Below are 22,068 nucleotides of genomic sequence, written 5' to 3' on the forward strand. Positions count from 1 at the left end.
TAAGGGTAGGTTTACACTATGTTCACGGCAGCCCCGTTTGCCAGAAATGTAGTGCGCCGTGGGATTTTGAGGAATTCTGAGGAAGGACTGGCACATTTTTCACGTTCTGTCAAGGCTTTCTACAGATGAAATGTGGACGTTGGACCATTGTGAAGCATGTTTATGCTCCAAAGAGCCACCAAAAGTGAAGGCAATCATTGTCTCCTGAGCCTTTTTCTGGGTGCTTACATACCTCTGGATTTCTTTTTCGATGGCAGAGCTTGTAGAAAGTGTTCTGCCGTTGATTGCTCAGACTCCAATGAAACTCCCCTTCGGGCTCGGCTTCCTCCTAGACCGTGCGCGCCGTGGCTGACCGGGGTAGAACGCAACGTGCCGGATACACAAACCGTCACACGCTGGGATAAGCCGCAATTGAACGTGATGAAACGGCAACCACACACCAGAACTACGTCGTGAGAACCGTGACGAAGCGCGGCGCCACGTAATAAAATGCGAAGCAACCGTGAAACAACCGTGACAGAACACGCACTAAACGGCAGTTCCTGCAAGCCTCCCATCCCACTACCGCCTTCAAGTTCTATTACGGCCAATTAAGTGCTGCCATGTTTTGTGACATTCATCCCATTTTGCTACGAGCTACTAAGTTTCTCATCCGCGCCGTAGCAAATCTTTTGACAGTTTAAATATCTGACATGATTATTATTATGGTGACTGTCAAAATAAAAGTACCAAGTCCAGGAGAATATGGACTGGGGGTCATGACACCACAGAGGAAACTTTGGGTCCGTCCCAATTGTCCCTCCTAACTCCTTAACTATCGACTTCACCCCGGAAGTGTTCTGTGTGGCGGCCATGATAAGGACTGTCTGAATTCTCAGTAAGTAAAGGAAAGGAGGCTCAATGCTTCCTTTAGAACCTCCTTTAGCCTAGGAACCACTGATGGTTCCTTTAGAACCTCCTTTAGCCTAGGAACCACTGATGCTTCCTTTAGAACCTCCTTTAGCTTAGGAACCACTGATGCTTCCTTTAGAACCTCCTTTAGCCTAGGAACCACTGATGGTTCCTTTACCAAAGGAGACCAGCTCATGTTCCCCCACAATTCTATGCTGCGACAACATTTAAAGGAACCCGCTCATCGGAGCGTTCAGGGAAACTCAGGATGACTGAAAAAGGAGCAGATCATGTAAGTGAGTTTATATCAGCGGGTCGAGGCACAGGGGGAAGTGGTAGAAATGTGCTTTTTCAGAAACTTGTAGTTCTTTCCCCACCATGGCAGACGTCACTAACTGGCACCGCCGTCGGACTACTATGACGTCACTAAGTGAAAGTGCTGTCTGACTGCCACGCCACCGTGATCACCTTTCCTAACTCCTTTAGGAAGCCTCCTAACACCTTTCACTAACTCCTTTAGGAAGCATCCTAACACCTTTCCTTAACCCTGTGATGTCATCCAGGGGGCTAAGGTAACGTCCATAGATAAGGAGTTAGGAGGGACAATTCGGACGTACCCTTCTTTCTGATTGTCTCTACTGAGCATTTGCACTACTACTAGTTAGTACCACCATGAAGACTATGACCAGGAGCGTTTTCAAAAAGTTGTGTTTTCAGTGGCTCAGAGTACCATTGTCATATAAACAGACACCTAAAATGCAACGCAGGTTTTCCGTTCCCACTTGAAAATGTTGTGAAAACGGAGCCTTAATGCTGTGTTTACACAAAGGCACGATTTGTTCTGAATATCATTTCCCATCATGTGACACATTGGTGACATTCACAATGTGACTTAACACATCTGAATAAGGTTCTTTACAGGGCGTGTCGGTTCGTGACATTCTTGATAATCGTGGAGGATGTTTTTGGCGGCAAAGAATCTTCTGCGTGTGTCAAGAATCGCCTTGATTTGTTAAGTTTACAACTGATTATTAGAATACTTTCCAAAGCTTCCATCCAACCGACCTCAACCAGAGGGAAGTGGCCATAAAACCGGTTGACGATGATGAGACCGAACAGAACAGCAGCACTTCGGCCCCGGAAACAGATTTGCTTTGGGTTTCTGCAGGAACGCCACAAACAAAACTTCCACTCATCTCCACTGTGCTGGATCTTTCTGAAGCCAGGCAGGCAGGAGCAGCGGCACGGTGGAGAAGTGGGTAGCACCTCCACCTCACACTAAGACACCATGGTTTCATTCCCAGGAGGGGTCTTAATGAGTGTATGGAAGTTGTACATTATGAGTTTTGTCCTGTTTAATGAACTCTCGTGAACAAACAGGCTTTATGAACACAGACTAGTATGTAATCAAACTAAAGCGTCCAACAAGCACAACTCTGATGATGCTCATGATGGCCATCGCTCCCAAAGGCTGGGAAAAGAGTTCTGAGAAAGCTTGACTCCAACCAAAACTTTCTCGTCAGATTGTGAACCCGGCTAACAGCCGCAGATACATAAGAGACGGAAGCTGCGCTTTACGGGACGTTTCAAAAGGTGTTTGGTGGAAGTTCTGGAGGACCGGAGGAGTTGGAGACGGAACGAGTTTCCAGCCTGGAAGATGTCTGCCCCCCCCCCCCCCGACCTGGATGAGGTCTGGTTCACCCCGGATGGATGGATGGATGGATGGATGGATGGATGGATGGATGGATGGATGGATAAATGAAAGTGATAAACTGGCCTCTGTCCCAGGTTTTTTGGAACATGTTTCAGGCATCAAACTAAAAAGATCTGGGACCATTTACAAAAAAACTGAAAGCTTGTCGACCTGAATAATAAACATATTGACTTTGTTTATTCGACAGAATATGCTTTTAAAAAAGTGTCCATAAATGGTGAGATTTGGTTTCTCGTCATGTTTTACTAATTGTTTGAACTTCACTGGAAATCGGAGTTTGTACTTGTGGCACCAACATTCTCTTGACCATCAGTCTAGATTAATTTTCTGCGATTTTAAAACAACTCTACCAGAAAAAGTCTTTGAATTATACTTCCCTTAAAAGACATCGCTTCTGCACAGAGAATAAACCAAAACTAGACCATCTCCACTCATTTCAAGCTGCAGTTTCCTAAATCCTTCACACCAAAGTCCAGATGTTTACAGACAAACCACAATTTTTATCCATCAAACTGTTTATGTTTACTGACTGACGTCATCTTGGGAAACCTACAGCAACTGCTCAAGAAAAAATAACTGAAAAAAAACCACGAGAAAAGTGTGAAATGGAGTGAAACTGATGGTTTTTCCAGTGAGAATCCAGATCTGGAGAGATCCAGGGAACAAACGGGATTTTGCTTCAGGAATCTTCAGGAGTTTCTGTGACGCCGAGACGTCAACAAACCCGGGGATGTTCCGCAAAATTGAAATGCTGGAAATACGTGTTTGTGATGAGGAATTTCCTTCAGAAAGGTTTTGACAACATATTCGAGACGGACAACAACTAAAACTGACTACAAGTTCTTATTTTTTCCCACGTGGATTCTGGGAGAGGAACTTTAAACTTCATCTTTGGTTTTAAACTGTTAGCAGGTTCTTATAACAACTTCAGATATTTGGAATATAATAAAACATCGTGAGCATTAGTTCAGATCCTGAAGAAAACCTCTTTTGACTCGCTGTGTCAAACAGCAGAGTCAAACAGGGTCAAAGATCAAACCATCACACACACAAGCAATTCAGACACCCAGATTGGGGTAAGGAGCGCTGTTTCGCCATGTGGACGGAAACTGGAGCTGCCAAGTAAGCCAAAGACGAGAGATGAACGTCAGATAAACGGGAAGAAGTTATTCTAACAAAGGTGTGTTTGGATTCAAGAAATCAGAGAAAACTCGTACATCCACAGAGACAACAAACTACATGGGAAGAACATGCAAACTGCCTGGAATCGAACAAGGGGGTTTCTCACAGTGAGGAGAGTGCTGCCCACTTCCCACTGGTGTGCAGCAAGCATGCAAATAAGGAAATGACCTTTAGTTTGTATGAGTCTAGATGTGTGTGTGTGTGTGTGTGTGTGTGTGTGTGTGTGTGTGTGTGTGTGTGTGTGTGTGTGTGTGTGTGGTCCTGATGCTGCAGACTTGTCTGACAGGATGACTGTCATAATGATGTTTAAAGGTTCATCACATCATGCATATCGGCTGACCTGCACCTCTGTGCACCTGAGCTGAACAACTGCCCCTGTTGTCAGCAGCTGGGGCAGTAAGAAGTGCCCCTGTGGTGGTCAGCAGCTGGGGCAGGTCCAGGTAGTGACCCGGTGTCTGATGCCTCAGGTGTGCGGTGCTACTCGATCACCTGGTTTAACAATCTGAGCTCTGACTGAACCAACAAGCGATCGGAGGCTCCGGAACCCCCGGTAGGGGCTGCTGCTCTTCCCCCCGGAGGAAGCGGCTGTGTTCCCGCACGTACCTGAAGCGTCCTCCGCAGTGCTGGCACTGGTCCCCGACCCAGCCGGGGAAACACACACAGCTCCCGGTGGCGTTGTTGCAATGTCCGTTCATACACGGCTTGTCGCACTCCTTCGCCTCAGTGAGGCCGGCCAGCCCGGACAGCACGCCGATGACGGAGAGCAGGAGGGCGGTGGAGAGCATCAGTAAGCCCCGGCCCGAGCCGCGGCCCCGGCCGGAGCCCGAGCAGGCCCGCCGCGGCGCCCCGGACATTCGCTCACAAAAGATGGCTGCTGGAGGCTGAAGCTCCGCCGCTGCGGGGAGAGAGCCGAGGAGCGGTCCGCCGCCGGGAGGCGCCTCGGACCGGAGGAGCCGCTGTCTGGGTGAAGCGTCGGGGTGTTTGGAGAAGTAGTGTTCGCCGGGGACTCAGTTCACATCTTCCCCGCGGTGCTGCGTCCCAGCGCCGCACCGAGACGCTGATTGACACCCAGAAGTGACGTCAGGAGGAGGAAATGCGCCACGAGCCGCAGAGCCCGCCCCTTCACCGAGAAAACGCTCACCGTATTCTACCTCAAACTCTGGATTTTATCACTTCTACACAGATTAACTCATTCATCTACACGGTAAAGATACGTTTACCACGTCGTTCATCGTCCACTAGTTTACTAACGGAACATAAACACCAATATGTTTTGATTTGTTTAGGAACTACATTACCCATGATGCTTTGACACACCTGTTTAGTGTGTATGCTGCAAGGGATCATGGGAGATGGAGTTACTACTTGGAATTGCTAAAATGAGTAAATAATCAGAGATCCCCAAAACCCAACAAACTGCACACCAAAGACACAAAACTGTACAAACGGTATAGAACAGTTTATTAAATTTAAGACTTATAAGAAGTCATCATATTCCAACACACTCCGAGTCATGAAGTGCATTCATAATAACACCAACCCACAACGGATTGATCACGGCATCAGAACATAAATAAAGCAAATAAACATATTTACAACTTGGACAGAATGAACTCTTGTGCACAAGAACACGCGACTAAGGTGGCTGGAGACGATCTAACAAAGCTTTTTAAAAAAAAAAACTATGGAGTCATCACATTGTTCTTGATTTGAATGAAAGGAGGATCAATGATAATACACGATCATCAATAATGCCGATTAAGATGACACGATATTCACTACTGAGGGGCTAAAGTGGAGAGAAACTCCAGGGCATAGAAACGTCTTCGTGTCACAATTCAGTGGGAATAAAAGGAGACATATTAAATTAACTCTACAAAACTTTACAGTCCCTCGATAAGAAGCTGCTGCCCGGGGGCAGCGCGGAGACGAGTCTCATGGTGGGAGTTGTACCGGAGGAAAGACTGTGAACGAATGAACGAATGATGGCTGCGACTTCTCCAACCAGACACAGAAATTCAAAAACCCTGCAGAACTATTTAAAAAAAACTGCATTTGTTTTCCCTTCCTTAAAAAACTGAGAAAGATCCTTAGAAAAGTACAATCATTGAAAGTTTGTGTGAGGACTTACAAACAGGTCACGTGACTCTCCCAGCACTTCTCATGTGGGTCACATGACCAAAACCAGGTCCGCCCCCCCATAGAGGGGGGTGAAAATATGATCGGCGTCACATCTAAATGCTACTGTGGGAACGTCAGCACGACGGGAACCAAAGGTGAGGTGATTTATCAGTTTACAGAGAAAAAAGTACACTTAACAGACTTTCAAATGGCACTCGGGGTTTCTGTGGTTCTCCTCGGGTTCCTGCGGTTCTTTCCGCGGCTGATCAAAATGTGGAAACAAACACTGGGGTGATTCGAGAGGCGAGTGTCGCCGGTGTCAGAGGTCACGCTGTAACATTCAGGAATCCGTTAATGGCAGATCGTCTCCTCTGGGTTCGTCTCACAGTATCTCACTATCTTACAGCCTTACAGTATGTACAGGAAAGCTTCAAAGAAATCACAAGCAGGTTTCCTTCTGTCAGGTATGTACAGAGAGCGAACGGGAGGTGTTAGAAAATGATTGAGCACCTCAGAGTCCGTGTGTAAAATCTACACAGAAAACTGCATCCAAGCGTTCAGATTACAAAGTCACATTCACCCCTTCACTTCCCTATCAGGTTACATGCAGAAAGGGTCAATTCTTTCGTTCATTCATTCAGAGGAGGAAGAGGACGAGCCTCTACAGGCTCCTTCCTAAAGGCAAGTCGTATCTGATGGACGAGACTAAAACACACCACCTTCTCCTGGAAACAGAATAAAAATACACGTAGGAAAAAGAAAAGATGCTCTTTTTTGGTCTCCCAAATCAGGCATATCGGGCGTTAGGACACCAGTTAGTGCTCGAACCTGCGACCGGTCCAGATCAGTACAGACCGGTCCAGATCACAGGCAGACGGGATGGTCCAGCTTCAAGGCCCCTTCGGACGGTCCTCTTGGTTTTCATACCTGAGGCTTCGGGTGAGTGAATGAGTGAACACTGGAGCTCCAACCACAAACCTTCTCTGTGTGTGTGTGTGTGTGTGTGTGTGTGTGTGTGTGTGTGTGTGTGTGTGTGTGTGTGTGTGTGTGTGTGTGTGTGTGTGTGTGTGTGTGTGTGTGTGTGTGTGTGTGTGTGTGTGTGTGTGTGTGTGTGTGTGTGTGTGTGTGTGTGTGTGTGTGTGTGTGTGTGTGTGTGTGTGTGTGTGCTGCTCACTGTTGTTCTTGGCTTCTAAGGTGACAGTATGTTTGGGGGGGGGGGGGGGGGGGTTGAGGTGTTTGTATCATCAATGTGGGGGGGGGCTCAGGTAGCTGATGTCTGGCGTGCGGGGCGGCCCATAGACGAAGCGCTGTAGGTGCGGGAGCGCTGCCTGAAGGCCAGACGACACGGCACTTCCAGCTCCTGGAACAACGGCGTTCCCGTGATGTCAGCAGCTTCAGGACGCTCGGCGGGGGCTGGGGAGAGCATGCTGCGGACCATGCTCAGCTACACACACACACACACACACACACACACACACACACACACACACACACACACACACACACACACACACACACAGGATTATTGTTTGTCTTTCTCTGCTTCATGTTCAGAGTGCTGAACTGTTGTATTTGTTCATGGTGGAGCTGAAGACGTGAGTCCGTGTGAAGAAAACAGGCCGTGCAGTGGATGACAGAGTGAGGGGATTTCCAGCGTCGGAGAATCACAGATTATGCTGGATTATGTTAATCTCATTATAAAGTAAACACCTACACAAAGTAAACTTCCTCATCAAGCAGAAACCTGCACATGCACGGGATTCTTTCTTATGATTTATCTATGAATGATTTGAATTTGTATTATTGATACTAAAGACTATATTGAGAGTATTTTTAAGCAAATTTAGTAGCAGAACAATTCAAACACATAATCTTGAGAGTAGATTAAAATGGTACATTTGTGTTAAACTGTGTACAGCTCAGTTTGACCTGCAGGTACATCTTTAAAAAATTTAATAAATAAAAGCCTTCATATTATCAGTTTATTAGTCCACAAACTGAAGCATTTCAACTTTTTAGTTATTTTAGTTATGGGGTCGAGGTTAATGCTTTAAATTGTGTGTTTGAGGTGAATTGGTGCTTTTAAAAAAAACATTTTCTATGTTGTCTTTGCTTCCTGTGGGCTCTCCACCTGCTGGGAGGTTCTTAATCTGTGCAATGTGATCTGGGTGACGGTGCTCAGACTGACACCCCTGCCACCCGTAAATGGATAAGAGGGAGAAGATGGATGGATGGATGGATGGATGGATGGATGGATGGATGATGTCTTTGCAGAAACATGTAGATTAGTTCTGCCTCTGGTGCAGTTTGCCCTGGCCTCCTGTAGAGGGCAGCAGAGGACCACTCACCTCCTGAACGTTGTTTTTGGAGAAAAGATCAGGGAAGCAGAGGGCCCTCACTTCAGTCAGTGTCTGGAAGAAGAACCTGAGTGAGAGAGAGTGTGTGTGTGTGTGTGTGTGTGTGTGTGTGTGTGTGTGTGTGTGTGTGTGTGTGTGTGTGTGTGTGTGTGTGTGTGTGTGTGTGTGTGTGTGTGTGTGTGTGTGTGTGTGTGTGTGTCTGTGTGTCTGTGTGTGTGTGTGTGTCATCAGCTCCTTTGTTTCAGAATCCAACAGAAATTCCTCTCACACTGAAACGTTGAGGAAATTGATCTTCTCTTCATCTTAAAATCTTCATGAGCAGCTTTAGGATTATTTCCTGTATCTTTAAATTAATTAATTAAATCATTTTAACACAATAACATTAATTCAGCTTGTCCACCACTTCCAGAATTTATGATAAATATGAATATTGAGAGAATTTCTGCTTTACAATTCTCATAAAGAACATAAACACCCTGTTGATCATATTCACTGATCAAACATTTACTGGATGTCTAAACAGATTTAACCTCAGATTTACAGCCGGTCATGTGACCAGAACGACGTACCAACTTTCTTTTCTTTTTTCTCTCCATTTTACTCTATCTTCAATCAATAATGTTATTGATGATTGTTTTGTTTTAATATAGGTTTTTTATTACTATTGTTATGTAATTTAATTAAAAAAATAGATTTACATTTTTTTCTTTGTTTATATGTCTGTCTGTATTTTGTTTGAAAAAACCCAATGAACAAAATCTATAATTTTATAATCTTATTAGATATAAGACATAGAATATGTGACATTTCAGTTAACAAATATAAATGGCTCATAATCATGTTTAGTTTATTTCTGACTTTATAAATTCTACAATATAAAAGATAAAAAGTATTTCAATGAGAAGCATAAACAATGCAGTTTTCATGTTGGGCCACTGGTTGGTGCTGTTTGTTTTTGTGATGAAATCTCACACACACACGCAGCAGAAAACAATGAGCTCTAAACATTAACCAGGGGACATTCTAGTGGACAGACCACCAAGTTGGATTGTTATTACAGTTACTGTCAAAATAAAAGTACCAAGTCCAGGAGAATATGGACTGGGAGTCATGACACCCTGGAGGAAACATTGTTCTGATTGGCTCTACTGAGCATGTGCAGAACTACTAGTTACTACTTCAGTAATGTGCACTTTCCAGGTATTTTTCAATGTGAGAGGAATTTAGTGGATGAAATGATCTCGGAGGTGTTTGCAGAGGGACTCACCCTCACTCGCTCCATCTGCGTCCTGAAGGGATAGAGCAGCTCGAACAGGATCAGACCCAGAGAGTAAATGTCCACCTTGTGAGAGTAGGAGTTTCCAGAGAGCTGCAGGTCCGACAGACGGGGACACGGTCAGAATCACTTTCACTCCACGAGGGGCTGCGAGTCTCGGGGTCTGCTCACCTGCTCGGGGCTCATGTACAGCTTGGTGCCCACCTGCCCCGTGTGGCGGGTGAGGAGCGGGGCGGGGGTCAGCACGCTGGGCTCGTCCTCGTCTTCCTCCTGCTCCATGGCCGTCACCAGGCCGAAGTCTCCCACCTTCACCACGTCGTCCATGGTGAAGAATATGTTGGAGGGCTGCAGTGGAGACGGATGGTTAGACAGTGGACTCGCTCTGATCAATACTTTCAGCTGGTTCTGGACTTGAACAGGTCGTCCAACCATCCTAACTACTTTGGCAGCTTTTAAACTTTGTTGATGAAACAATAAAGAGATCGTTTGTCCCATAAAAGTGATTGAAACTTGATTTAAACCAGGTATTTCCCTGACAGTAAATGAAGCTGCAGCAGAGTGACTGTTGGTTTGATTCCGTCACCACCGACAGAGTTAAGAGATTTGTGATGTTTGTGTTTCGGGGTGTGGCGAGCTGACCTTCAGGTCGCGGTGCATCAGTCCTTTACTGTGCAGGAAGTCGACGGCCTCGGCGATCTGCAGGAAGATGTCCAGACACTGGTTGTTCTCTCTCTGCTCCGGGAGGCAGCGCTGAGCCATCCAGTCCTTCAGGTTCTCCTTCCGACAGAGCTGCATCTGAATGTACAAGTAGACCTGCACCAGAAGCACAAGCTGCTGTGTTTATCAGAGGACTGCAGCTTCAGCAAGTACTGCATCACACAAAAATATGATCACTTTTATTAATTATCACTTGTAATTTCTGATCTTGTATCATGTTTGAATCTTCTGCTTTCTGTCTGCTGAGTCACGACCAAACGTAAATATGGAGCTTTGCGTTTTTATGAAACAAATATTTTTTTAAAAAGTTCTGAAAGTGACGGCAGGAAATCTACAAACCTGAAGCCAGTCACATGTAAAATGTGATTTTACATGTTTTCTAAAGGTTAGGGTTCATCGACAGAATCAATCAATTTGATTGTAAAACGTCCCTTTTCTGTCTTTACTATAGAGAGAAAAGAATAAGGAGCAGATTTAAACAGGAAACAAAACATGAAGCAGGACTGAAGCTTCTGGAAACCAGAAGTTAATATTTAAACCAGACGGAATGCTGCAGTCAGTCACTTCATTATTGTTGAGGGAAAACCACTGCACCTGGTTTAAACGCTGAAATATGTTTTAATCTTATTTTATAAATTTGAATTTACTGTAAAACTACATTATTTGTTTTTTTAAAACATTTAAACCGATCTGAGAAGTTCTTATGAAGAGCTTTGACATATGACTGAGGAGAGAAAGTGCAGAAGGTTTGACCGTCGTGGTGGAAGTTGAACGGACCTTGGGCGAAGGCTGAACTCTCTGCGCCGGCGGCATGGTGCGGAGCGGCAGGGTGAGCGAGGTGGGTCGAGGCGGGGAGGAGGAGGAGGAGGAGGAGAAAGAGGAGGAGGGTGGGACAGACTCCTGTCGCCGGGTGTGTGAGGAAGACGAGGTGTTCTTCTCTATGCTGGTGCCGGGACCGGTGGCGCCGGAGCCGGAGCCGGAGTCGGCCTCGGCGTCGCGGTCGCAGCCTGAGTCCTCGAACACAATGTCGAAGGAGGAGGACGTGCAGTCGCTGGGGCCGCGGGGGGGGCACAGCTCGAAGGAGTGGGGGGTGTCGGAGGCGTCGGGGTCGGCCTGGCTGTCGCGCTCCGACGTCAGGCTGTCGTGGCCCAGCAGCGGCTGGAAGGACAGCTCCGCCTCGTCCACACTGCCGGCGCCGCTCAGCAGACTCGGCCCGTCCACAGACGCCTCCAGAGCCTCTCCTCCGGGCCGGCCGCTCGGAGACACTGAGCAGGACACCGGCACCTTCACCGACAGCGCCTCCATGTGGTCCAGGAAGCTCATTGGCCAGTCGGTGGCACTGGAAGAGGAAAGGAAGAGGAAGCAGACGCAGAATGACTGAGCTGTGGAAATATAGAAAACGCTTCAGAAACGACTGAAAGAAAATATTTCGGGTCTGAAAACAGGAAAAACATGAAAACATTCAGTGTTTCATTTAATTCATATTTACTGAGCAAACCGAGCCGCCACAGACCTGATCAGCACCACAATAAAAACACTAGTTGCTGGTCTCTAATCTCAGTGATACAGTGGTAAACTGACAGGTTGCCTTCAGGATTTGAGTTTTGACACTGAACCAAACTAATACTACCTCCCTTATCTGAGAACTCAGAACCTCAAATAAAAATATTTTCCAAGGTTGCAGCTGGAACGTGCATGTGCAGCACCTGGCAGTGCAGCACCGACACACTTGGCCTCAGACGGTCGGCACAGCCGAGACAAAGTTCCAAAGAAAATGATGTCATTTTGTTCGGCAGGTCACCGGTTCTTACGTAGAATGAATCGGCCTTAATGGGTTCTGAAGACAACTGAAACACACTTTAACACGGGCCCAGGTCTGTATCATTCCTGCTTCCGTCTGGGAAGGAAAAATGTTCCACGTCCCCAAAAACAAACTGGAAGAGCAGAAGACTCTTCTGCACACCCAAATAGCAGAATCTAAGTATGTGGTTCCCGGGGTGTTAAAACAGATGTAATGTCACAGACGGACAGACGGACAGACGGACAGACGGACAGAATGTGATCTGTATTCAACACTCATCCACCAAGGCCGTTGAAAGCACAGGGAGCAGACAGCAGACATTAAACGGACTATATAACAGCTCTGTGTTATACACAGTATTTTTCATCTGGACATTTTAACGTGTTTGTGAGATGAGCCTTGCGACGTAGAACTGGGGGACGTTCCTGTTTTCTCACGGGGGGTGGGGGTGGGGGTGGGGGTGCGGGTGGGGTTCAGTTCCTCTTCGTGTGTGGACAGGTGCTGAGAAGCAGATGGTTTGATGGCAGCTTTACAGAGCGAAGTGCGGGACTCACCTGGTGTCTTTCAGCCACCTCTGGTCCATCTCCTCCTGCCAGCCCTCGGGGGGGCTCTCCTGCCAGGCGTTGAAGTAGCGGATTATCCCCGGATGCTCCAGCTTTGCGAGGGCTTTCACCTCTCGCATCACCTTCTCCCTGGCCAGCTCCCTAAATGACAGGAGATGATACTCAGGCTTGCGTTCAGCTTCACAATGAGGGAAAAAAAACACTCACTTTTCCCTGGATTTGTGTCAAATACTTTAAAAAAAAGATCATTTAAATAGAAATTGTATAAATTAAGGTTCATGTTTGACTATTTACTGCACTGCCTGAACAAGTAGTGTGGAAACAACAATCATCAAAGACAACAAATTATTGAACAAAGTAGTTTGTTCGGTGGAAATGTGTGATGCAGCGGCCAGACACACACAGAGCTGCAGTGAAGACACACACAGAGCTGCAGTGAAGACACACACAGAGCTGCAGTGAAGACACACACAGAGCTGCAGTGAAGACACACACAGAGCTGCAGTGAAGACACACACAGAGCTGCAGTGAAGACACACACAGAGCTGCAGTGAAGACACACACAGAGCTGCAGTGAAGACACACACAGAGCTGCAGTGAAGACACACACAGAGCTGCAGTGAAGACACACACAGAGCTGCAGTGAAGACACACACAGAGCTGCAGTGAAGACACACACATCTACCGGAGCTGAGCACAGAATTCTAATGCTTGTCAGTGATAATAACAACACAGCTAATGTTTGTTCAGAGACGTCAGCTCTGCCTGTGGAGCTTTCTGCTGTGACAGTGTTCTGTTGCAGCGTTTTGTGTAGCTTCCTGTCCCTGCAGCTTCCTGTCCCTGCAGCTTCCTGTTCTTGCAGCTTCCTGCCCCTGCAGCTTCCTGTTCTTGTAGCTTCCTGCCCCTGCAGCTTCCTGTTCTTGTAGCTTCCTGCCCCTGCAGCTTCCTGCCCCTGCAGCTTCCTGCCCCTGCAGCTTCCTGCCCCTGTAGCTTCAGACTGAGCTCAGCAGCTTTAAAACAAATGAAGGAAGAACCAACAGCCCCTGGTGAAGGAAGTCTGGTGTGGATGTGGAGAGATGCTACCTGTTGGGCAGGCGAATTCTTTTGATGGCGTAGTTGCAGTCGTCCACTTTGTTACGGGCTTCAAAGACCACGCCGAACCCCCCGCGGCCAAGGCACTGCACCGGCTCGAAGTCTGTCAGGTACCTGGGGAGAGACGCTTCTTTTATCACTCTCCGCTCAGGTAGGGCAGGGTAAACGTGTCAGCCGCTCCGTTATCAGACAGATTCCCGACAGTTTCAAAGAGCGGGAGTGTAGAATCTGCGGCGTTCAGGGCGGTTCAGCACTAAATGGTTATATTCAGAGACAAATCCTGAGGAATGGAGCATAAAACTGCTTTCACTGATGTTGTGAGCATTAACAATCTCCTGCTGTTACTGTGCAGATTTTCTCATAAATCTGATGCTGAACAAGCTTTTTAAGAGTATGAAAAGCAATATAATGAGTTCTGTCTTCAAGGGTGGAAAAAAACTACAGTTTTTAGGTTTTACAGCAACACAAAGTCTGCATGCTGGTCATTTATATTGGCTGTTCAATATCTGTCAAGTGCCAACATCTAGATTATAGAGCACCTTCCTCCTCTGACATCCAGATTATAGAGCTCCTTCCTCCTCTAACATCCAGATTATACAGCATCTTCCTCCTCTAACATCCAGATTATACAGCACCTTCCTCCTCTAACATCCAGATTATAGAGCTCCTTCCTCCTCTAACATCCAGATGATAGAGCATCTTCCTCCTCTAACAGCCAGATTATAGAGCTCCTTCCTCCTCTAACAGCCAGATTATAGAGCTCCTTCCTCCTCTAACATCCAGATTATAGAGCACCTTCCTCCTCTGACATCCAGATTATAGAGCTCCTTCCTCCTCTAACATCCAGATTATACAGCATCTTCCTCCTCTAACATCCAGATTATACAGCACCTTCCTCCTCTAACATCCAGATTATAGAGCTCCTTCCTCCTCTAACATCCAGATGATAGAGCATCTTCCTCCTCTAACAGCCAGATTATAGAGCTCCTTCCTCCTCTAACAGCCAGATTATAGAGCTCCTTCCTCCTCTAACATCCAGATTTTAGAGCATCTTCTTCCCTGCAATCAAGATAACATGCTAGTATGGTGATGAAAACTGAATAAACCACATTTGAACACAACATAAATTACTTTTAAAATAATGTAAACCTAATGCATGTTAATGTAGGAATGTTAAACTGCATTATGATCCATAAAAGCTTAACTTATACAGATTAATCTAGCTCTTTACATTAGAATAGGAGGTGTACTTCTGATTTATTGCTGGCTGTCTGTTTGCAGAGTGACACTGCAGCACATACAAGACAGTTCATATCATAAGAGGAAAAGAGACGCAGCTGAACTGTTTACTCTCTCCTGCCGGCTGTGGTCTCTGCTCAGCCTCCTGGGGGAACTGAACAGAGTCTTATTAGGAAGTGTGTGGGCACATGTGAGTCAGGCCTTCGGTTGCAGATCTCTATCTTCCTCCTAATCATCCTGACTCACGGCTCCTTCAGCTGCTGCTGCAGCTTCCTCTTTAATTTGAGGAGAAACTCGTCGGCTCATTTGCATTGCTGGCAGCTGCAGCGAAGTGACGGGTGGCACGTTTGTCATTTTCGGGCGGATCAAAATGAAGAAGACGTGCCGATTGTGGCAGCAGGAGCAGAAAAAAATTGCAGTTTAATCAGATTCTCGCTGATGTTTTGGGTGTGGAAAGAGGAATTATTCAGCTCACGCCTGAAAACACGCAAACTTCATCTATCAGACCTCAGGTCAGCGGCAGCACAATAAATTACAGGTGCTGATCAGATTTAGGACAAACAGAATTGCACATGTGACATGTCCTGACAGTGATATGGTGTGACAGGGCGACCTTGTGGCAGACGCTGCTGTTCAGGGTGAAGTCTGCAGAGACCGAGGTCACTTATCCACTCCTATAGAACCTCTCTGCCACGCTTTAACGGAGCAGGACACGCATTGGAAAGCGCAGTGGGGAGTGCAGACATGGTGACTTACCGGGACACGTAGTCACTGGGACGTGTTTCCGCTGCCAGCGGCTCTTTGGATTCCTCGACCTCCAGGTCAAACTTGCTGTCGGTCTGGCACTGCGTCTCCGACTCTTTCCTTTGCTGGAGAAACAAATTGAGAACACAAAGACTTTTTTAAGGGACAGTCTCCTGGTTGAAATATCAAACAAGCCTTCGTATACAATCTGCACTTGTAACGCCACCAATTCCCTTGGTTCGGAAAATGTCTATTTAATAACTTTTCTTTTCCTCAACAAAAACAATCTTCATGATTTAACTTTACAAGAATTAAAAAAAACATATAAAGTCCAAACGTCATGTTTAAAATTTAAATACAATTGTGGATTATGGATCATCTTCCTCCTCTAACATCAGATTATAGAGCATATTCCTTCTTTAACATCCAGATTATAGAGCATCTTCCCCAACATCCAGATTATAGGGCATATTCCTCCTAACATCCAGATTACAGAGCATCTTCCTCCTTGAACATCCAGATTATAGGGCATCTTCCGCCTAACATCCAGATTATAGAGCATCTTCCGCCTAACATCCAAATTATAGAGCATCTCCCCCTTGAACATCCAGATTATATAGCCTCTTCCACCTAACATCCAGATCATAGGGCATCTTCCCCTAACATCCAGATTATAGAGCATCTCCCCCTTGAACATCCAGATTATATAGCCTCTTCCACCTAACATCCAGATCATAGGGCATCTTCCCCTAACATCCAGATTATAGAGCATCTTCCACCTAACATCCAGATTATAGAGCATCCCCCCTTGAACATCCAGATTATAGAGCATCTCCCCCTTGAACATCCAGATTATATAGCCTCTTCCACCTAACATCCAGATCATAGGGCATCTTCCCCTAACATCCAGATTATAGAGCATATTCCGCCTAACATCCAGATTATATAGCCTCTTCCACCTAACATCCATATCCTAGAGCATCTTCCCCTAACATCCAGATTATAGAGCATCTTCCACCTAACATCCAGATTATAGAGCATCCCCCCTTGAACATCCAGATTATAGAGCATCTCCCCTTGAACATCCAGATTATAGAGCATCTTCCACCTAACATCCAGATCATATAGCATCTTCCCCTAACATCCAGATTATAGAGCATCTTCCTTCACTAACAGATGTAACTTCAGCTCAACTTTTTTGTAATAATTCAGATAAACTTAATTCATTGATTTAGTCACATTAACTGTAAGTACTTCCATCACATTAACATCGTCTATATCAGATTGAGATAATTTGTGTTTTGATGGGAACATTGACCTTTTCTATGAGATACTGATGATGTTTTTTCGTACTGGATTTATTTTTCCCCAGAAAACAAACTCAGCTCTCAGTTCTGCTTTTCACTTCTGTTGTTGTACGGTAAGCGGTCGTACCCTGACGTAGGCCACGGGAGCAGGAGGGTGGAAGAACTTGCGGACGATGTAGGTGGTGGCGGCGATGCAGAAGATGATGGTGCCCAGGATCTCCTTCCACCAGGGCAGCAGCAACACGGGGTCCTTTCTCCTGCGGCTGTCGGCGCCCGCCGCGTTCCCGGTGATCAGGCTGACGGCGCTGTGCCGCTTCTCCCGGTAACGCTTACTGTAGGGGAAGAAGTAACCGTTGTCTGTGGGAGGAAGACACCAGGGAAGTGAGAGTGAGCAGAGTACAAATACAGCGACAGAAAAACTGGACATGAAGCTTTGCTTTTCCCCAAAAGAACCGGTTCAGGTTCAACAACGAGGACATTTTGGCTGCATATTTAATGTTGTTAACCAACAACTTATTATGAGTGTAGTGATACCAACATCAATATCATTAATTAAAAAGAGCTTTCAATCAAAGAGTTGTAAAAATTCTAAATTCACTGCCGCTTCAGCTTTTTATTTCCACTTAATAAAACACTGTAATCACTCATCTTAAACTAGACTTTTTATGACGTCGTAGTTGTAAGAAAGATTTTATTCTGGCTGCTCGTTTTTCTTGTACTGCTGTGCTTCTTAAACAGGTTTTGCTTGGAATTTTCAGGGCTTCTTCTACTTTAAAACCTCAAATTTGCCCAATTTTAGTTAGGACTTCAAATGTGATTTGAAAGAAGAAACTATACTTTGAGGCTCTTTACTGTCACATTTAACCAAAACAGACCATTTCGATTCTGATCTCTACCACTAAAATGATGTTCCTGGGCTATAAGACATTGAAGGTTTGAAGATTGTTTTAAAAAGTTCATTCTATTCATTGTGGGATGGCCTGGATGTGCATCACGTTAGCAGTTCTCACCGTATGGATACTGGAGGATGGACAAAGCTCCATTACTGTATTCTTCATGTGAGAACTTGTCATTATTCAGACACTTGTCGAATTCATCCGAGCCGACCAGAGCCGGAGTCCGAGATGGAGAATCTGTATGAGGCGGGTCTTTGATTTAGAAAAGTGATGATTGGGTGGAGACACACAGGAACAGTTTATCTCCACACTGACAGAGACGATCGTCACTCTGCTTGCCATGCGGGCACAAACTGCTGCTTGGCGATCTAACGAAATAGCTCGTGCAGACTCACGTATTAAAGGCTTCCACTTGACAGTGGGGAGTGGGATAATGTCTTTTTGGGATCCAATGGCTTTGGAGGGAAACTTCTCCGTCATTCTCACTGAGGACTGGAGGTAGAGCTGCCCCTGGAACATGCCTGACAAACCAAAACAAGTTCACCATCAGTCCATGTTTACAGGAACCTCGGAAGCAAACAGATGACAAACACTGCACCTGAAGATACTCGCAGTGAGTTTATATATACAGTACGTGTGTGTTGAAGTTACCCAGGTAGACACTGGACTCGGCGGCTCTGCTCGCCCTATCTGGACCATCTTCCTCCACCTCGTCATCTCTTTCAGACTGGCTGCTGTAGCCGGTGTCGTCGAACAGGCTGATGGGCGTGACCTTCCCTCCGCCCACCAGCCAGGCCGAGGCGATGGGAGTGCAGAACTGCGACACAGAGACATAGTGAGCGGTGAGTCCACAGGAGCTCCTGGAGGGTTTGGACCTTCAGCAGCAGCTCGTACGGCCTCACCTGTCGCTCCCAGACCAGCTGGCCGCTGGGCTCCTTGCTGAACGCCATCACCTTCCAGTCAGGAACAGAGACTTTGATCACCAGGTCCAGATGCTGGTTCTGGTTCTGCTGACTCTCCGTCTGGCCTTTCGGTTCTTCGGTGATGACATGCTGACTCTCCTTCAACGTGCCGCCACTAAAGGTTTCTCCCTCCAGGAAATTCATCCCGGACTGGATCTCCGGGACGAGTTTCAGCTCAAAGTTTCCAACGCTGAAGTTCCACCTTGTGTCGGAAGAAAAGCAACTGAATTCGATTCTTCAAAGTCTGAGAACTCATTAAAGCGACTGGTGGATGGACCAGGACCTGTGGCACTGCTCAGATATTGGCTCTCTGGGTTTCTAAACACTGGGTATGTTTGGTGCAGGAGAAACAAACGCTAGTACGACTGCAGCGTCACAGAGACGGAGTTTATGACGTGGAAATCAGCAGAGAGGTGCATCGTTTTCTATTCTAGTGTTTAACATCATTCTGTGACTTTGAGAAGAGTGACTATTGCTACTTTGTAAGAAAACAGTGTGACTCACATTTCCATCCCTGACCGAGGCCGGATGGCTCTCACGGTCTTCTGAGTCCTCTGCAGCAGGAGCACGTCTTCGGTCTCCTCGTCCTCCCCCCAGCGGCTGCAGCCCCCCGCAGAGCAGATGTAATGAAGCTGCGGAGGAAAATTACCAGGAGGGTCAGTCCACTGCAGGAGAGTTTAAATGTATGAATTCAGAATCATGCTGGTCTTGAAATGAGCGCAGACCTTCCCACTGTAGACCCCCAGGCCGTAGGTCGTGAGCGATTTGCCCCCGACCAGGACGGTGTCGTCTCCGATACGGTAGGACGACTCCAGCAGGGACTCCACGCTGAAAGGCACCGCCTCCATACTCTCTCTGTCCCGGTTCCACTGGAACAAGGCACCGTCCAAAGAGGGGATCACCATCTTATTGCCAAACACCTGAAAAACATCACAGGGAGCGTCACTTTGGGATTTAATCAATGATTGAAAAAACTGTGACCGAGTCTTCCACTGATACAAATGAAGATTTCAATGTGTGACCAACCAGCGGAAGCAGAAGGACCAACCAACCAGAATGCTTAACCTGCAGGACTACCCAGAACGACTCACCCAAAACTGCACTTTTGAATCTGCTTCTTACAGTTTTTAAATTAAGCTTGGAATTGAACCAGGGTTCCCTCGCTGTGAGAGTCCTAACCACTTCACCACTGCAACAAGCTGCTAAATAATATGATTCTTTCCAGACGGCTGCAGTCACATGAAATATCGCTGAGCAATACAAACACTCATAAACTCTGTGTACAACTACTTTCAATGTTTGAGACGCCTGTGATTAAATCTTTATGTGCTGCTCATAAATTAAAATATGGAGAGCAAAAGAATAAAAGTACTGCGGCAGAAGAAGACAAGGCTGGAGGAAACTGTGCTAATGCTGAATGAACGGCTTCAATGTGAGGAAGACCAAGTATCGACAAGTCCTCAAGTCCTTTCAGACTCCTGAAACACACACACACACACACACACACACACACACACACACACACACACACACACACACACACACACACACACACACACACACACACACACACACACACACACACACACACACACACACACACACACACACACACACACACACACACACACACACACACACACACACACACACACACACACACACACACACACACACACACACAGAGCAAAGAAGCCTACGTAATTAACCTGGTTCTTTGTAAAAGTGACCGTGTGTGTTGTCATGTGCTCACTATAGCAGAGATGAGATCATCATGAAAACTTGACCCTAATCCTGATTTATCCTTCACAGCTTTAGCCCATCGAGGGGATGATTGTTTCCTCCGTGCAATTCACACACACAACTTTTCCACCTTTCACTAAACTCTCTGGACGTCAGCGCAGCATTCGGTCCAGTTAAAGAGTCCTTGAGGAGCTGATGCTGATCAGAAGCTGTTACAGGACAATTCAGGTTTCTGCAACCTGCAAGTTATTTCTCATTTTGATGTGGACTATAGAATCTTGCAAAGGAACTTTTTTTGGGACAGTTTGAGGTCTAATCTCTGCGAGTGTGCCACATGCCTCCTGAAGGTAACTTGGATAAAATCCAAAGGAAAGGTTTTGTTTGATTTAATTCAATGAGTTCACATCGAGTTGCCGTGTTTTCCTGATTTTGAAGATAAAATAGGCCGGCTCTCAAATCATTAAAATTCAGAATTAAAACAAACGTACAGATCCTGCTTTTATAAAATTATGTAGTAATGAATGTGAATTTGTCAGCATTGCTTTTATTTCACTTTGTTGTCACAAATCAGAAGATTGTCAACATCCCATCCTAACGACAAAATAGAACTACAACTCAATGTTGCTGTTCAAATGGATAAAACGAATAAATGTGGTTGAAACTAGTACATTAATAAATAGCGTTAAAAAAAATCAGCAGTTTTTGAATGCAGTTTGTAAATCTGAATAATGCAACATAAACCAAAACCTTTCCCCGGGTTTCCCAGTTGTGTTTAATGCATCTGAAAGTGAAAGATGTCTGGTGGCTCCGGGCAGATTTATTAAGATTTATTAAGTTGAGAACAAAAGATCTACTTCGTGGCGAAATGAGAGCAAAAGTTCTTGAGGTCCTCCAGGTGGCAGATCTGTGGTCCGGCCTGTGATTCATCTTGGTTCGAGACGCCTGTCAACGTCTGCGAGGAGTCGGTGTGAAATGGTTTGGTGGTGGATTAGAAAGTGCCCGGAGTGTGGCAGAGTGATTTACTGTGGAGTCGAGCCAGGGGCAGTGATTTCATCTGGGGGGGGGGGTCGTCGGACCATCACATCACACCATGCTGGAATGGCTGGAGGGGGGAGGGGTGTCTTTGAGCCGAGGGTGAGTCATCCTGCTCCTGATGCCTTAATCCTAATCTACACCTCTGATCCGACACCAAGCTAACAGCCGCCAGTCGTCTGGACACGAGTCTGTCGCCTCTGACTAGTTATGTCGAGTTGTCTGTATGAGGGTCAAAACAATCCGCTTCACAGAATCAGTGTAAAGCGCAAAAAATAAAAACATGAGAAGATTTCACCTGGATGTCAGCGTTTTAAGAATGTACCGATAGACTGGTTCAGCCCAACACAGATCAAATGAAAGATTCTTTTGTCCCCTCAAGAGTTTCACATTAGAACCTTGCAAAACTCTCATTAGAACAATATTATCAA

General features: G+C 46.1%; 2 protein-coding genes across 3 annotated transcripts in view; both read right to left on the reverse strand.

Annotated features, from left to right (window-relative positions):
* Positions 1–4,767, reverse strand: part of atrn (attractin) — a 152,513-nt gene extending 147,746 nt beyond the window's left edge. Inside the window, exon 1 of the mRNA XM_080480151.1 lies at positions 4,391–4,767. Coding sequence (XP_080336277.1) covers positions 4,391–4,641 — 251 coding nt within the window. The 5' untranslated portion in view covers positions 4,642–4,767. The remainder of the gene's footprint in view (positions 1–4,390) is intronic.
* Positions 4,768–5,229: 462 nt separating this feature from the next.
* Positions 5,230–22,068, reverse strand: part of eif2ak3 (eukaryotic translation initiation factor 2-alpha kinase 3) — a 37,324-nt gene continuing 20,485 nt past the window's right edge. The window contains exons 3-18 of one of the 2 annotated variants that reach the window (XM_080480447.1): positions 19,588–19,782; positions 19,367–19,494; positions 18,803–19,064; positions 18,552–18,717; positions 18,296–18,421; positions 18,015–18,137; positions 17,132–17,361; positions 15,710–15,822; positions 13,706–13,828; positions 12,614–12,763; positions 11,036–11,597; positions 10,181–10,354; positions 9,713–9,886; positions 9,533–9,634; positions 8,257–8,319; positions 5,230–7,352 (exon numbers count right to left, since the gene is read on the reverse strand). In XM_080480447.1, coding sequence (XP_080336573.1) covers positions 7,170–7,352; positions 8,257–8,319; positions 9,533–9,634; positions 9,713–9,886; positions 10,181–10,354; positions 11,036–11,597; positions 12,614–12,763; positions 13,706–13,828; positions 15,710–15,822; positions 17,132–17,361; positions 18,015–18,137; positions 18,296–18,421; positions 18,552–18,717; positions 18,803–19,064; positions 19,367–19,494; positions 19,588–19,782 — 2,874 coding nt within the window. In that variant the 3' untranslated portion in view covers positions 5,230–7,169. The remainder of the gene's footprint in view (positions 7,353–8,256; positions 8,320–9,532; positions 9,635–9,712; positions 9,887–10,180; positions 10,355–11,035; positions 11,598–12,613; positions 12,764–13,705; positions 13,829–15,709; positions 15,823–17,131; positions 17,362–18,014; positions 18,138–18,295; positions 18,422–18,551; positions 18,718–18,802; positions 19,065–19,366; positions 19,495–19,587; positions 19,783–22,068) is intronic. The other variant, XM_080480448.1, reaches the window with a different exon arrangement.

This window comes from Lipophrys pholis, assembly GCF_963383615.2.
Source record: "Lipophrys pholis genome assembly, chromosome: 14".
In the NCBI taxonomy this organism is placed as follows: Eukaryota; Metazoa; Chordata; class Actinopteri; order Blenniiformes; family Blenniidae; genus Lipophrys; species Lipophrys pholis.